Source organism: Narcine bancroftii, chromosome 1 (assembly GCF_036971445.1).
Source record: "Narcine bancroftii isolate sNarBan1 chromosome 1, sNarBan1.hap1, whole genome shotgun sequence".
Lineage (NCBI taxonomy): Eukaryota > Metazoa > Chordata > Chondrichthyes > Torpediniformes > Narcinidae > Narcine > Narcine bancroftii.
This window is the reverse complement of record NC_091469.1, coordinates 291,513,179-291,529,975: the sequence shown is the minus strand read 5'-3', so window position 1 is coordinate 291,529,975 and position 16,797 is coordinate 291,513,179. Positions and strand designations below refer to the sequence as shown.

General features: G+C 44.0%; 1 protein-coding gene across 4 annotated transcripts in view; it reads right to left on the bottom strand.

Moving 5' to 3' along the window:
- Positions 1-16,797, bottom strand: part of lrrc56 (leucine rich repeat containing 56) — a 162,305-nt gene that overhangs the window by 115,703 nt on the left and 29,805 nt on the right. For 2 of the 4 annotated variants that reach the window (XM_069904041.1, XM_069904033.1), the window contains exons 3-4: positions 16,270-16,669; positions 8,103-8,265 (exon numbers count right to left, since the gene is read on the bottom strand). In XM_069904041.1, the coding sequence (XP_069760142.1) occupies positions 8,103-8,265; positions 16,270-16,391 (285 nt within the window). In that variant the 5' untranslated portion in view covers positions 16,392-16,669. The other 2 variants (XM_069904057.1, XM_069904049.1) reach the window with 2 other exon arrangements.

Sequence of the window (16,797 nt, the reverse complement as noted above, 5' to 3'; positions counted from 1 at the left end):
AGGTTCCCCCTAAACCAGTGGTTCTCAACATGAGGGAGAACTTCTTCACACAGAGTAGTGAGTGTGGAATGAACTGCCAGCTGAAATGGTGAATGCAGGCTCCAAGAAAAATTTGGATGGGAGGGGTATGGAGGGTTATGGACTGGGTGCAGGCCATGGGACTAGGCAGAGTGATAGTTCTGTACAGACTAGAAGGGCCTGGCTTCCATTATTCCATCTTGGATTTAATCCCAAAACAAACTGCAAATGAAAAAAATCGCATCATGCATTTCAAACCAAATATCAATGTTCGGAGTTTTCTTTGTTTTTTTTTCCATTCTTGAGCCCAACGTTATTTTCAACTTTAGTATTTTGCCAGTTACAATTCAAGATGTAATTTCTGAACATTTAAAAACAGTGACATAATTGCTTTGTCCCCTCGGTAACTAGTGACTTTTCTATTTTTCATTCTTGATTTATTTTGAGCTGAGCTTTTGGTTTTTGACAAGTTCCTCATACTACACATCCTCCATTTTGCTGAATTTTGCTGCCCTTTCTCAGTAGTACATCTGAACCAGAGCCCAGTAGTTGTGTGCATTCTACAGTCATGTTACCGGTCATTTATGACCAAAGACTCTTGAACATTCCCAGTCGGGATCCAATGTAAGTAATGCCACTGCATTTCAAGAACAGAGCACTGTTGGTTATTCTCATTTGTTAGCAATAGCAGATATCATTTTCCACACAACGTACTAAAAAAAATTCAACATTATTAAGCATTGTGCAATCCCCATGTCTGACCTCATGATAGAGGAATGGCAATGATGAAACAGTGAAGGAAGCCCAGCAACAATTAACTGGGATGTTTGGCCTCCAAACACAACCACCATCCCTTGAGTGAGGTGCTTTACAGCTAGCAACCTATCAGGCATCTATCTATTGTCGTCCATTCCCAGCATGTGGTATGTAGGCTTCCGCGCCATGAAACATGTCAGTGCCATGAGAGTACATGCCTTCACCACCCACTCAGGCAGTATATTACTGATTTAAACCCCTCTGAATGAAAACAAAATCCATCATGGTGTCTCTACTATTTCCCCTTCAATGCCCCCCCCCCACCTCAGCCTTCTCTTTTCCTGAAAAAAAAAGCCAATCCATCCTCACAAGGGAAACACTGCAGTCCTGGCAACATTCTGGCAGATCTCCTCTGCTCCTCCACCAATGCAATCACATCCTTCATATGGTGTGGTGATCAAACGATATATAGTACTTAATTTATATAGTTGTGTCATAACCCCTCTGGTCTCATGTAGCCAATGAAGAAGGCTATCCTGTATACCTTCTCAACTAACTTTGATAATGCTTTCAGAGATCTTTGTATGCAAAGGTACCTCTGCTTTGCAGACATTCCTTCCATTGATGGTGTAGATTCCAGACTTACTAGTCCTACCACACAACATTTTTCTCGATTAAATTTTATCTACCACTGCTCTGCTCAATTTACTGATTCATCAATATTGTTCTGTAACTGAAGACTGCCCACCACCAGAAATTTTTGTCATCTGCATTCCTCCTAATTCTAACATCCATATCATTAATGCATACATCCGAAAGCAAGGGTCCCAGCACTGATCCTTGCAGTAGACCATTGGCCACAGGCTTCCAGTCTCAAAAGCATCAACTCTTCGCTCCCCCATCACCAGGCAGATTCAGATAAAAGACCATCTTTTCAGTAAAAGAAGCAGATTTTCAAGTAGCTTTGATTTAAGAATCATATCCACACTTCAGTAATGCTAGACTATGGGGTCTTTTAGAGACACAATGGGCTGAACAGATACCTCCTGAACCAAGTTTCTCTGATCATATGGTTTGCTACTTTTTCAGTAATGCTTCTTCAGCATTCAGTAGAAAGTGGTGCCAGAGGACAGAGGTTTTCATGCATCATTTACTTAACATGTACAGTTACAAAGTGGAAAGTTACTCATTTTGTTCCCTTTACATGAACCTGCACAAGCTGGGACTGCTGTCTCAGCAAGAAAAGCATTTACAAACAAGAACAATGAAAGGATATCCTCAAAAACTGTCAGGTTTCTTCTGAAAAAATAGATTTTACTGGGGTAATTCCATGAAGAGTTCTTAATGGGTTAAAGCACCTTTCCATTCCAAAAACTAACAATCAAAATCAGTGTAGACAATTTTTAAACTCCCTAGAATTTTTTTTTTCCAATTAAAGTGGATGACACATGTATTCCATAAATGAGCATAACACTTTCTCCACCCTCCCCACACCCCCCCCCCCCCACCACCCAGGAGTCCCTCAAGTCAGCTTTGTGGATAATGACAACTGATGAGGCCAATGTGGTACCCATAGATTGTTTCACGGATGGGTCAGGAGGTACCCAATTAGGTAGGCAAGTGTTAGTTTGCAAGATGTGGAGTTCCTCCCTCCATTTTCTGCTGGGCCTTTGTGTGATCCTAATGCATTGGCTCGAGATTTTCAGTGCCATTCTGAGGACGTTTCTTTGTCACTGAGTGGTCATAGTCGAGGCATTCCCAGTAGCTAGTGAGATTTTCTTCCCCAAGGGTCCTGACCCAAATGTTGACTGTTCATTTCTCCCCATGGATGCTGCTTGACCTACTGACTGACTGCCCTCAACTTTCTCAAAAAAGGGTATGAGAACACTCTTGAATCTTTTCTTCTGTCTGGCTAGTAATTCCTTCTAATGTTTAAAAATAAGAGCAATGTCTGATTTTGAATGTCTGGTGTCAGGTTCATGCCCTACTAGGTGTAATAGGACCTCATTGGTGAAAACCATTGTTTTACTTATTTGCCGATGAAATTAGGGGGATTTTGCAGAGGCAGTATTGGTGGTTTCTTTCCATCAATCTCTCCCGGAACCGACACGTGGCTCTCAAGATCTGGAGAGCAGTCCACATTTTAAGGTCTACCACAAATGTCATTGGAGTGTAGAATATCTTATATACGAGTAGTACACCAAAATTTTTACTTGCTGCAGCCAAACCCATACTTTGTAAAAAATACTACAATATATAAATTGAATTAAAGAGTCAAAATAAACAGAGATAATAAATATTCAATTATTTAATTATCCTAGTGCAAAATAAGCAACTTAGTAATCATGCAGTCAGTACTAATCCCTGATTAGTGTAACGAGTAGCTCAAGAGCCTGATAGCAGTTGGAAAAAAAAAACTGTCCTTGAACCTAAAGGTGCTGGTATTCAGGATTCTGAGACTTTTGCCAGATACCAGCAGTAAGAGGTTGCAACCAGGGTGTTGAAGGTCCTTTATGATATTGGCTGCCTTCTCAAGACAGGGCTCACATAAATGCTTTCAATTAACGATGGGGACAAGTTGCCAGAGAACCTTTAACTTGCAATATTGAGTGCAAGGACATCCTCTTGTATCTTTCAGTGAATCAGTTGGCAATGATTTGGATCTCAGCCTCAATTATTGAGATGTTAGAGGCAGAGACTGAAAGGAAGCCAGAGTAGGACAAACACAGCTAATGACAAAACCCAGAGAGTGTTGTTGCAGAGAGACTGGGGGGACAATACAGGTGGAAGGGCAGCGAGGAAGGTATATGGCATGCTTGGCTCGATTGACTGGTGATGTATAACACTTAGAACATCTTTTTACAGATATACAAAGCATTGATTAGGCTACACGTAGAATATTGTGCACGATTCTGGTTGCTATGCTTTAAGAAGGATGTGACAAACTAGAAGGTGCAAAAAAGATTTGAAAGAATGTTGGCAGGATTGCAGAATTTGAATTACAAGAAAAATTGGATAAGTTAGACTCTCTTCCCTGGAGCAAAAGAGGATGAAAGGCAGCGTGATGGAAGTATATGAATTATAATCATTGATAAGGTAGATAGCCACTGTCTGTTTCCCATAGTAGGAGTTGAAGACCAGAGGTTTACAGGAGATTTGAGGGTTATATTTTTCAGAGAGTTGCTGGTAATTTGCTGCTAGACTGTGGCTAAAAGGATTGTATGGAGAGAAAGCAGGAATAGGGGACTAATGTGATTGTCCTTGATAGTACTGAATGATGGTGGAGGCTTGAAGGTCTGAATGGCCTTCACCTACTCCTATTACAGTCCACCAATAAATCTAATACAAAATTCCATAAAACTACTTTACCCAGAGGGTGGGGTGAATGTAATACCCTGCCACAGATGGGCTGGGATGTATGGAATGGTGCCACACAAGGCTGAAAGAATTAGGGGAGGCTAATGGAGTCAGGATGAAGTGGAGGACAGCACATTGTCCATTTTTCTCTCCATGGCAAAGTAATGCAATTCTCTGGAGCAAGAAAAAATCTCGACATTAATATTGTTAACAATTTACTACTTTTATCAGAATCAGAATTTATTGTCATGAACAAGTCACAAAATTTATTGTTTTGTGGCAGCATCACAGTGTAAATATTTATGTAAACCACCTTACCAAAAAAATAGTGCATGAAAAGACAAAGTAAGCCAGTATATTTGGTTCATTGGTAACAGTATTATAGTATGTTGTCGTAGAGAGTTGTATCCTTATTTTATGCTATTCAGTACATATTGCAAATGCATATAGAACTCACTGAGGTAATTACTTTGGAGCTGAACAGTTTTCAATATTTCACACCAGAAATCTGAAATTTCAAAACAATCAATGAAATTCACCCACACTGAACGTTGTCTCCTGTACAGAATTTCAAGTAGTTTTTTCCCAGACCTGCATTACCTTTCTCAGAGCTGCTCCCATCAATTCTGTACTGACCTTGTGTTTTGTTATTAGTTACAGGGAAAAAATAGACAATTAGGCAACATCATTGAGGATTTGTGATGAAAAGAGAGCTGGTATTTGACCAAGCCAAGAGTTCCTTTTGGAGAGTGCAGCTAGCAGGATAGACAAGAGTGTAAAGCATTTGTATTTTAAAACCCATTCACAACAGGTTTTGCACACAGGTCTCATGGAGAATATATTGTTCTAATCTGACTGGTAAGAAACAGATTATAGGATTGAACAAATTGCATATTATCCAAAATAACATCAGGTTCCAAAAATTAATAAAATGCATACCACTAGTCACATCACTCTCAATATCTCAGTGCAACATTTGCTATTTGACAAAGAGTTGGGAAGACAGAGGGATTCAGACCCCATGACAAACCTGGATCCCCAAGCCCCCTTCTCTTTCAACCACTTATCAGTAACTAAGTGTTTTACCTCAGTGAGCAAGGCCCTAGGTTTGTCCTAAACCTCTCTACATTTCCAGCCCCCTTGCCTTAAGACTCAACCCTGACCAAAATTTAGGTCAGCTGCCCTAATCTTTGGCTCAGTGTTAAATTGTGTTCAATAACAACTTGTGAAATTTCATACCATGTTTGTCTATATTAAAAGGAACTTCATAAAATGCACCATTATGTTTGTCAAGTGAATCCATGATCCGAACTTGTGAACCACTGTCTGCTTTATTCCCATCGAGCCATTACCCTCTTACCTTTCATACACTTCTCATCAGATCAAATAAATTCATGGATTCTGCTTTAATACACTTTCAGAACTCATTCTTTCTTTGTATTTATTCCCTAATTTTCTGTTTTTCTTCATGGTAAAATCATGGACTAGGATGTCATTGAACCTGCTGTGCTTGTATCATCTCTGATTGATCTGAAGAACCATTGAGGACAGATGATGTGATGCAAAAAGATTTCAGAGGCCTTCAATTAAGGTCCCACAAGACATTAATGAATAAAATCTGATATTGGAATGGATTGAGAAGATTCTTTTCACCAGGGCAAAAGCATCGCACACTCGAGTGGCCATTTGCAATGGAGGTCTTACAGCCCACCAGGGGCCATAGCATGTTTAAGCAAAAGCCTCGTTTTATTTTCACCTCACGCAACACAATTTTTTTTAATGTAGTCAGTAGGAGAGAAGTACAGAAAAAACCAAAACTGCTTCACAGGAACGGGAGTCCATAAACTTTGAGTAGAGTCCAAACGGGGTCAGAGGCAAAAAAAAAAGGTTGAGAATGACTGCACTAGATTGCACGCGTTAGGAATTGGGAGGGCTAAATTTAAAGGAGATGTACAGGACAACTATTTTACAGAGAGAGTAAAAGTGCAACGCTGGAGAAACTCAGCTGGTCAAACAGTGTACTTTATATAGCAAAGATACATAACCAATGTTTCATGCTTGAGCCCTTCATCAAGGTTACAGAGAGATTGGTGGGTGCCTGGATTAGGTTCTAGGAGCAGTGGTGGAAGCAAATAAAACAGTAGTGTTTAAAAGGCTTTGAGATAGATATGCAAGTACAAAGAGAATAGAGGCATATGGATCAAGTGCAAACAGAGCTTTCATTTAACTTGAGCATTATGTTTAGCACTGATGTGAGGGCTGAAGACCCTTTCCTATTACAAACTGTTCAATGTTCTAATATATCCATATGGCAAAGAAACAGGATGCAGCCCAAATGCATGGATTCCAATTCTTATTCTCCCAAATTTCTACAAGCTCCCCCAAGATTCTACTTACACCAAACAATTAACCTGCCAACCCATATTAGTGTAATTCGGTTACTGCCACAGGACCATGAGAGTGGCAGAGAGGATCACTGGAGTTCTCCTCTTTCCCCCCCCCCCCCCCCAACCAAACATAATTTACTGGGATCATTGTTTGAAGAGGGAGCACAAAATCATTGAGGACCCCTCCCACCCTGCACATAGCATCTTTCAGCTGCTCTCAGGGAAGAGATACAGGAGTATCAGAGTCAGGACCACCAGGCTGAGAAACAGCTTCTTCCCACAGACAGTGAGAATGCTGAACGACCAAAGGAACTGTTCACACTAACCATCCAAGACTTTCATATGTAAAGGACAATATTTATTCATTTGTTTGTATGGATAAAATACTTGTCTGCATATATATTGTTTGTCTGTAAAAACATATTATGCCTTCTTGTGTGTCTGCGTGTTTTGCACCAAGGACTGGAGAACTCTGTTTCATCGGGTTATACTTGTACAATCAGGTGACAATAATCTTGACGACATCTTGAGTATATGAAAGGAAATCATAGCACCCAGAAGAAACCTATATGGTCAGAGGGAGAACATGCAGACTCCACACAGGCAGCATCCAATGACCGAAAGAATCAATGTATCTGTGCCATAAGGTAGTGCCTGTACTGACTGCAACTGGGCTAGTACTCTGGTGTTCAGAAGAACGCAAGGTGATCACATTGAAATTTCTCACGTTTCTTATGGGATTCACAAGGTAAATCCTGAGGATATATTCCTTGGTTGGGATGTCATCAACCAGGGATCATAGTCTCAGAATAAAGAGGTGTCATTCAGTAGAGAGAAGACTAAATTTCTTCCACCAGAGGGTGGTGAATCTTCTACCTAAGAGGGCAGTGGAGGCTCAGTTTCAAACCAGGATTCAATAGATTTTTAAATATGAAGGCAATTAAAGGATATGGGTTAGCATTGAAAAGTAGTGCTGGATTAATTGTACTACTCCTGTTCTCATTCCCTATGCTTATGGGATTTCCAATAGTTCCTCCAATCTTTCCTCAGAGACTTGATTATATTTATCCACAAAATTAATACTGGATCAGTTCCCACTTGTTTTAGACACATCCTAGATCACAACATATCTCTGCGTAAATTTTCTTCACACATTGCTACAATTTCTTCAAGTCTGTGCCTTCTGGTTATCCCGCAATAAAAAAGTTAGTTTCCAAACAATTGCTGATATCTCAAGCAGCCATCCTACACTAATTTACATGAATTAGCACAGCAAAAGCAGATCGGCAGTGCAAACTCAAAAAAAAATTAGAACAGGACCAAAGCATGATCATGAATTTCAAGTGCACATGGTATAAAGCCATTTTGACACAAGTCCCGTGGCCAGGGAAAGGCCAATAGCTGGTCGAGTCTGGAGTTACAACAGTACGCATCTCCATGCTTTCACATCTCAGACAGCAACTCTCACTGCATCTGGCAGATCCAACACCATCTTTTTAAAGATATCTATAATTTAACTTGTTCATTTAAAAGTTTTTTTTGCACAAAATTCCTTCTATAATTTTTTTTAAAAAAATGTCTCACCAGCTTGGAGGGGGAGAGATATTCTTCAATAAGAAGAGCAGTTTCATCTTTAATATCCAGCTTGGGATTCAGTAAACCAGGATGTCCAAACTCCAGCACCCTGACTGTTGTAGTCCCTCTATTCATAATAAAGGCTGGGCATTGGTGAAGTTCCATTGATACCCTGAAAAACAGAATGATGAGGAGTCAGAATCAGAATTTCTTGTCATGATCGTGTCACAAAATATGCGACTGCAATACAATGCAAAAATTGCTATAAATTATATTTAAAAATTAATTAATTAATGCAAAAGAGGAGTATTCTCCATTCAGAAATCTGATGGTGGAGGGGAAGAAGCTGTTTTTGTGCCGTTGGGTGTCCGTTTCCAGGCTCCTGTACTTCCTTCCCCGATGGTAGCAGTGTGAAGAGGGCATGGCCTGGGCAATGAGGGTCCTGGAGGATAGAGGCTACTTTCTTAAGACACAACCTTAAGATGTCCTCCAAGGAGTGAATATTGATGCCCACGACGGCACTGGTTGAGTTCTATAACCTTTTCCTATACATTGACACCTGTATACCAAGTACCAGACAGCTAAGCAACCATTCAGAATGCTCTTCACGGTACATCTGCATAAATTTACAGGAGCCTTCAGTGACATACCAAACCTCCTCAAACTCTTCATGAAGTATAGGTGCTGGTGAGACTTCTTCTTGATTGCATCAATATGGAGCCTCCAGGACAGATCTTCAGAGATGTAGACACTCTTAACTCTTTCAAAACTGTGAATCCCTTCAGTTTTGGACCGACTATCATCACTCAATTTTTAGCTCTTAAAATTGTTACTAATTAATATTATTTTTAATTTTATAATAAATTTCCTTCAAGAATCAAACTCAAATTACTAATCAAGTGCAGGTGCCTTAGTTGTGCCATTAAAGAATGTTGTTGTTTAGAAATAGCTTTCAATTGTCAGGTTGCAAAATTCTGCAGGCACATCGTGGAATCTGACACTGAGCCAAGGAATGTGAAAGGCAGAAGACAAAATAAGCTCAATCTAAGGGGGTTTAAGGAAACCAAAGACAAAATTCACAAAACAGCACAATAAATAATAGGTAAAAACACAATACTGGAGAAACTCAGCAAGTCAAACAGTGTACTTTACAATAATAAAGATAAAGATACATAACCAATGTTTCGGGCTTAAGCCCTTCATCAAGGAATGAGAAAAATGTAAGCAGGCACTTGATTTTGGCACAGACTAGAAGGGTCAAAGGGCCTGTTTACGTGTTGTAGTGTTCTTTGGTTCTCTCAAGGTACAAGTAAAATGTAGGCAGGCACCTGTTTTGAGCACCTGCCTATATTTTGCTCATACCTTAATTAAGGGCTCAAATCCAAGATGTTGGTTATCTTTATCTGTGTTATATAAAGTACACTGTCTGACCTGCTGAGATTTTCCAGCATTGAGATTTTACTTCAACCAGAGTCTGCAGACTTTCCTGTTTTACTCCTTAACAAGTCTACCCTCAGATCTTCCTCCATGCTGGTTTCCTAGAAGTTCTGACCAGTGTCTTCAACTGAATGAAGATGTGCAAAAAAAACCTGCCTCTTTTCAGAATGTTTTTAATTATTTTGTAATTAAAAAAATACTTATGAACTGTGATCATGCAATAGATCCAACATGTTTCTAAAAAGTGATGCAACTTTAGTTGAATTGGTAAAAATCCATGTACATATTGTTAACCTATTATCAGCAAATTATTAACTACCAAATCTTTTCTGGGAACCTGAAAGGTATTATACCCAAGCAAATTCCTTATTTCAAACAATGCAATTTCATCCCAACTTTGGATTGCTTGCATACATATGATACACTTCTCAGATATTCATTTAGGATATTGTTACAGAAGAGGTGTTCGTGGTGGTAAAGCAGCTGAGTTGGACAAGTCCCCAGGGCCTGGCCAAGTCCATCCTCGGAATGGCAGGAAGCTAGGGAGGAAATTTCTGGAGCCCTGGCAGAGATATTTGCATCATCTTTAGCCATGGAAAAGGTACAGGATGCCTGGAATGTGGCTAATTTTATACCTTTATTTAAGAAGATCTTCAAGATCAACCCAGGGAACTACAGGCCAGTAAACCTAACATCAATGCTGGGAGTTACTGAAGGAGATTCTGATGGACAGGACATACCAAAATGATCATGTTCAGCATAAGATTGTGCAGGAGAGGCATGTCTCACAAACGACGGAGTTGTTCTGAAAAGACAGCAAAGAGGCAGGACACTCGGCAGTCTAGCGGATTTTACCAAGGCCTTTGAGATCCTACATTTTAGGCTAGTTCAGAAGATTGTATCTCATGGGATGCAAGGTGAAATGGCCAATTGGATAGAGAATTGGCTCAGTGGAAGGAATGAAAGAGTGGTCATGAAGAATTGGTTCTCAGATTAGAGGCTTGTAATCAACAGTGTGTCATATGCATTAATGTTAGGTTGGCTGTCATTCATCTTTTCCATCAGCATCTGAGATTGCAACACATAGTTAACATGATTAGTAAATTTGCAGGTGACACCAGCATTGGTTTTATAGTGGAGAGTGAGTGAAAATGTCCAAGATAACAAAAGGATCTAAATCAACTAGGAATGCGGGTCAAAGAATGGCAGATGAAATTTAACTCTGATAAATGTGAGGTGTTGTTCTTTGGTAATTTGAGGCAGGACTTCCACAGTGAACGGTGAGGCCATGGAGAATGCTGTTGATCAGACAGACTTAGGCATATCAGGATAAAGTAACCAAAAGTGACAACACAGGTAAACAACTTGGTGAGGAAAATGCATGGCAGAGTTGCCTTCATCGATCAGGACATAGTATTCAGGAGTAGAGACATCACGTTCCAACTATACATTGGTGAGGCCTTATTTGGAGTCTTGTATACAGTTCTAGTTACCCAGCGAATCGAAGGACGGCATTAAGCTGGAAAGGATGCAGAAAAGATACACGAAGATGTGTCCAGGACTGGCAGGGTTGAGCAACAAGGATGGATAGCCTGGAGCATTTTTTCCCTGCAGGTGAGGCAGCTGATGGGTGATCCATATGAGGATTATAAAATCATGAGGAGTACAGATACAGTGAAGGGCACAGTCCTTCTAGGACAATAAAGTTCCAATCTAAGGGGCATAGATTCAAAGAGGGGAATGATTTAAAGAGACCCAAGGAGAAAATGTTTGCCACAGGTGCTGGTGAGTGTAATGGGATGAGCTGCTGAGGAAGCTGTAGAGGCACATGCAATTAAGATGATTAAAGAACATTTAGATGGGTACTTTGATAGGAAAGGTTAGAGGAGGATGTGTGCCAAACTCTGGCAATTGAGACTAGCTCAGGTGGACAACCTGGTCTGCGTGGATGAGTTTGTTCAGAGGGGCTGTGTCTGCGCTATCTATCCCAAAGATCTGCCAGCCCCATCTAATGAATGCACCTTTCTCAGGCTACTTTGAAATCCTTGATCCAAGGAAACTTTTCAAGCCTGTTATCAAGTTCTTCTGATGGTCCCCAATGTCAGAGCAAATTTAATGGGAATATTGTAATGTTTCAGGATGTTGCCTAATCACAAATATGATTTACCCTTGAATAGAGGAGCTAATTGAGCCATTTCACAGGACAGATACCAATCAATTACAGTAAACCCTGATTGTCCAACATACAACTGTTTGTAAATTCAGCATCTGGATCACTCAGCACAGAAGACATTCTAAGGAACTACAGTGCCAGCAGGGTCTGCACCCAGAATATCACACAAAGGAACAAGGGGAAAAGGTTACATTTCCTCCTCACCAGTTTCAATAAGAAATAATTTTTGCTCTGAAAAAACATTTTAAAAATGTGAAATATGTTTGTTGGGTATTAGTAGAAGTAACATCCAATAGTACAGAAACTCTGCTTGTCCACCACCAATGCAAAGGGTGCCAGATTATCAGTTTTACTGGGCATGCTATAAATTTTAAGCCTTGGAATGAACATCAGATTTCCCCGTCTAATGTACGTTATTGAAGCAGGTGAGTCACTAGTACTGATAATAGCCTTTTAAATTATTGATTATTTAACTGAATTTCAACCTTCCATCTGCCTTGGATGGATTTGAACTTGGGACCCCTGGATCATTAGCTGTATTTCTGAATGGCTTGTTCAATAATTTAACTTGTTTATAGGCCAAAGGAGTTTCCTCCCAGGCAGAGCAATGTGAGCAAGGCACATTGAAAGTCAGCTCCTAGGATGTTAACTGAAGCATACAAACATGTATGTGGGACGTCCAAAGTTGGCACCTTGCAGGTTGCATAAGTGTTTTCAGATCCTAAGGATACCCATTCCTTTTGAGCGATAGGACACAAACATCACTAGCAAATCCAGCATTTATTGCCCATCCCAAGTTCCTCTATTTCAGGTTAACGTAGCAGTTAGCGCAACGCCTTTACAGCACCAGCAATCAGGACAGGGGTTCAAATCTGGCACTGTCTGTAAAGAGTTTGTACATTCTCCCTGTGTCTGCTTGGGTTTCCTCTGGGGGCTCCAGATTCCTCCCACCCTTCAAAACGTACCCACGTTGCAGGCTTATTGGGCTGCACGGGTTCAATGGCCTGTTATAGTGTTGTATGTCTAATTTTTTTAAAATTAAAATCTTATTTACTTCTATCAGGTCACACCTTAGTCTCCTTTGCTCCAGGGAAAATAAGGCTAACTCATCCAATCTCACCACCCCCACCCCCCATAAAGTCCTCCAATCCAGGAAAATCCTGGTGAATCCATTCTGAACTCTCTTCAACACAACCACATCCTCCCAAGTGAGGTGACCAAAAATACACACAACATGCCACATGCAATTTAACCAATTTTTGTATAGTTTCAACATGATACCCCACCTTTTGCATTCTATGGCCCAACATTTCCTCACTATCCAATCTATGCTGTTGCCATTTTCGTATGGACTTGGATCTCGAGGTCCCTCTGCTCATCAACAACATTCACTAGTGCACTACCTATTACTGATCCAGTCTTGAGCTAAATTTCCAACTGTTCCGCAATCCTGCTGCAGCTGAGATAACCTTCCTTGATATCCATACACCACTAATTTTCAGGTCATCCACAGATGTGCCATTCGCACTTCCAACATTCATATCCAACTCTTTAATGTACATCACAAACAAATGGGGTTGCAGCACCAATCCCTGCAGGATACACACTGTGCACCAGTCTTCCAACCAGAAAAAATATCCTTCAGCAGCTTTTTTTTTTTTTTGCCTCTTATCACGAAGAAATTGAGGATTTAATTATTCTGCTCTCATTGCTTTAAAATGTCCATGAGAGGGGGGGTGGGGGGTGGCTTGGGAGGAGGGAAGGGGGGGGGGGGGGAGAAAAAGTCACTGTATATGTGTGAAAAAGAAATAGTGTATATCATGGCTAATGTGATTTATGGTGTGAAAAATAAAAAATTTAAAAAAAAAATGTCCCATGTGCTCTAACCTCCTAGAGAAATCTACTGTACAAGACATTGTCAAATGCCTCACTGAAGTCCATAACAGAAAGGTTTACCGCCTTGCTTCATCACTCTTAATTATCCCCTCACAAACTATTGCCATTTGCAACCACCAGTACTCAAGTACTGGCACCATTTCAAGCCAGAAGGCAAAGATATGACTGGTTACACAATAAGCAGACAGGGAAAGTGCAGATCTTTAATCGCATTAGTCGTCTTTATGGAAAGCAGTATTTATCATATTTTCAGATGTGCTACAGGTAGTACAGAGCTGCTATAAGTAGCAGCTGTTTCTCTGCGAGATTCTAGACTTTGTACTATTGCAAAATAAATTAAAACTTTTGATAGAATCCTACTGTTCCTCTCAATGTTTCAAGCAAATATAATTAATTCTGCCAGCCCAGAGTAGGGGAAATCAGTACCCAAAGGATAAAGGCTCAAGGTAGGGAGCAGGAAGAGATAGGCAACTTTTTTTATCCTACAGAAGGTGGTAGGTATATGGAACAAGCTACCAGAGGAGGTGCCTGCTTTTTCCTCTATAGCTTGATGAAGGAATCAGGCTCGAAACATTGGTTATGCAGCTTTACCTTAGCTACATAAAGAATACTGCATGACCTGCTGAGTTTCTTCAGTATTTTTATGTAAACTACAATCACAGCATCTGCAGACTTTCTAGTTTAATGACAGAGGAGGTGGTTGTGACACTTACGAAACACAGCGCCTGCCCCTCCCAGGGCCACTCCCCATCCCCTGCCCAGGGCCGCCGCCATTCCCCATTCCCACCTTTCCCCGGGCCCCCCAATCCCCTCCTTTCTCCAAGCACCCCCAATCCCCTCCTTTCTCCGGGGCCCCCCCATTATAATCCCCTCCCAGGGCCACTACCCATCCCCTGTCCAGGGCCGCCACCATCCCCATCCCCCATTCCCTCCTTTCCCCGGCACCCCCCAATCCCCTCCTTTCTCCGAGGCCCCCCCATTATAATCCCCTCCCAGGGCCACTCCCCATCCCCTGCCCAGGGCCGCTGCCATCCCCATCCCCTCCTTTCCCCGGCCCCCCCAATCCCCACCTTTCCCCAGGCCCCCCCAATCCCCTCCTTGCTCCGGGGCCCCCCCAATCCAATCCCCTCCTTGCTCCGGGGCCCCCCCAATCCAATCCCCTCCTTTCTCCGGGGCCCCCCCAATCCAATCCCCTCCTTTCTCCGGGGCCCCCCCAATCCAATCCCCTCCTTTCTCCGGGGCCCCCCAATCCAATCCCCTCCTTTCTCCGGGGCCCCCCCAATCCAATCCCCTCCTTTCTCCGGGGTCCCCCCAATCCAATCCCCTCCTTTCTCCGGGGCCCCCCAATATAATCCCTTCCTTTTCTCAGGCCCCCTCCTCTTCCCGGGCCCCCTCCATCCAATCCCCTCCTCTTCCCGGACCCCACCTCCATGGGCTCCCCCCATTTCCCCCTCCCGGGCTCCCCCCATTTCCCCCTCCCGGGCTCCCCCCATTTCCCCCTCCCGGGCTCCCCCCATTTCCCCCTCCCGGGCTCCCCCCATTTCCCCCTCCCGGGCTCCCCCCATTTCCCCCTCCCGGGCTCCCCCCATTTCCCCCTCCCGGGCTCCCCCCATTTCCCCCTCCCGGGCTCCCCCCATTTCCCCCTCCCTCCCCCCCTTGGCCTCCCCAATCCCCCTCTCACCCCACCCTCCCAATCCCCCCCTCCCCCCCCTCCCCCCCTCCAAATCCCCCCCTCCCTCCCTCCCAATCCCCCCTCCCTCCCTCCCAATCCCCCCCTCCCTCCCTCCCAATCCCCCCCTCCCTCCCTCCCAATCCCCCCCTCCCTCCCTCCCAATCCCCCCCTCCCTCCCTCCCAATCCCCCCCTCCCTCCCTCCCAATCCCCCCCTCCCTCCCACCCAATCCCCCCCTACCCTCCCTCCCACCCAATCCCCCCCTACCCTCCCTCCCACCCAATCCCCCCCTACCCTCCCTCCCACCCAATCCCCCCCTACCCTCCCTCCCACCCAATCCCCCCCTACCCTCCCTCCCACCCAATCCCCCCCTACCCTCCCTCCCACCCAATCCCCCCCTACCCTCCCTCCCACCCAATCCCCCCCTACCCTCCCTCCCACCCAATCCCCCCCTACCCTCCCTCCCACCCAATCCCCCCCTACCCTCCCTCTCAATCCTCCCTCCCTCCCTCCCAATCCTCCCTCCCTCCCTCCCAATCCTCCCTCCCTCCCTCCCAATCCTCCCTCCCTCCCTCCCAATCCTCCCTCCCTCCCTCCCAATCCTCCCTCCCTCCCTCCCAATCCTCCCTCCCTCCCTCCCAATCCTCCCTCCCTCCCTCCCAATCCTCCCTCCCTCCCTCCCAATCCTCCCTCCCTCCCTCCCAATCCTCCCTCCCTCCCTCCCAATCCTCCCTCCCTCCCTCCCAATCCTCCCTCCCTCCCTCCCAATCCTCCCTCCCTCCCTCCCAATCCTCCCTCCCTCCCAATCCTCCCTCCCTCCCAATCCTCCCACCCAATCCTCTCCCTCCCTCCCACCCAATCCTCCCCCTCCCTCCTTCCCAATCCCCCTTCTCCCCCTCCCTCCTTTTCCCCAGGCCCGGACCTGGACCTGGTGCCCTCCCATACCCAGGTTCAGGCCAGGCATCCCCTATACCCGGTGCAGCCGCCTCCACCACTCACCCGTTCTCTCGACAGCTACACCAGCCTGGCCAGTTTCCCTTAGCAACCACCAGGCGTCCCTCCTTTTCCGGGCGGGGAGAGGTGCATGATGGAACCTGTAGTCCTGGAAATGCTATGTCCATCCCTCACATTAAACTTCAACTCCCGTCGGCCACGGCACCTTTCACCTGCGCGTGCGCCGTCAGTAAACATCGTTCACTTGTTCCAATGAGTGAACGCATCTTGCTCAAAAAGGCAAATATGGAGATAAATCAAGTCTATCACATTTTAATCATCGAAACGTTGAAAATACACGTGTACTTCGTCTGCTTCGTTGTTCTTATAACTCGGTTGTTATTCCCGCTCGAACCGCTTTCTCGATGATGGATGTGAGCCAATCAGGTGTCGGTGTTGCTGCAGCCTGTCCGGACCAATAAGACGGAGCGAGCGAGTTAGGTTGAGGCGGACCTTACATCTCAATCTAACTTTACATTGTCCTGGCCGCGGAGGGCTTGGAGGCGGCAGCCGGCATCAGAGAGCCGGGTGGCG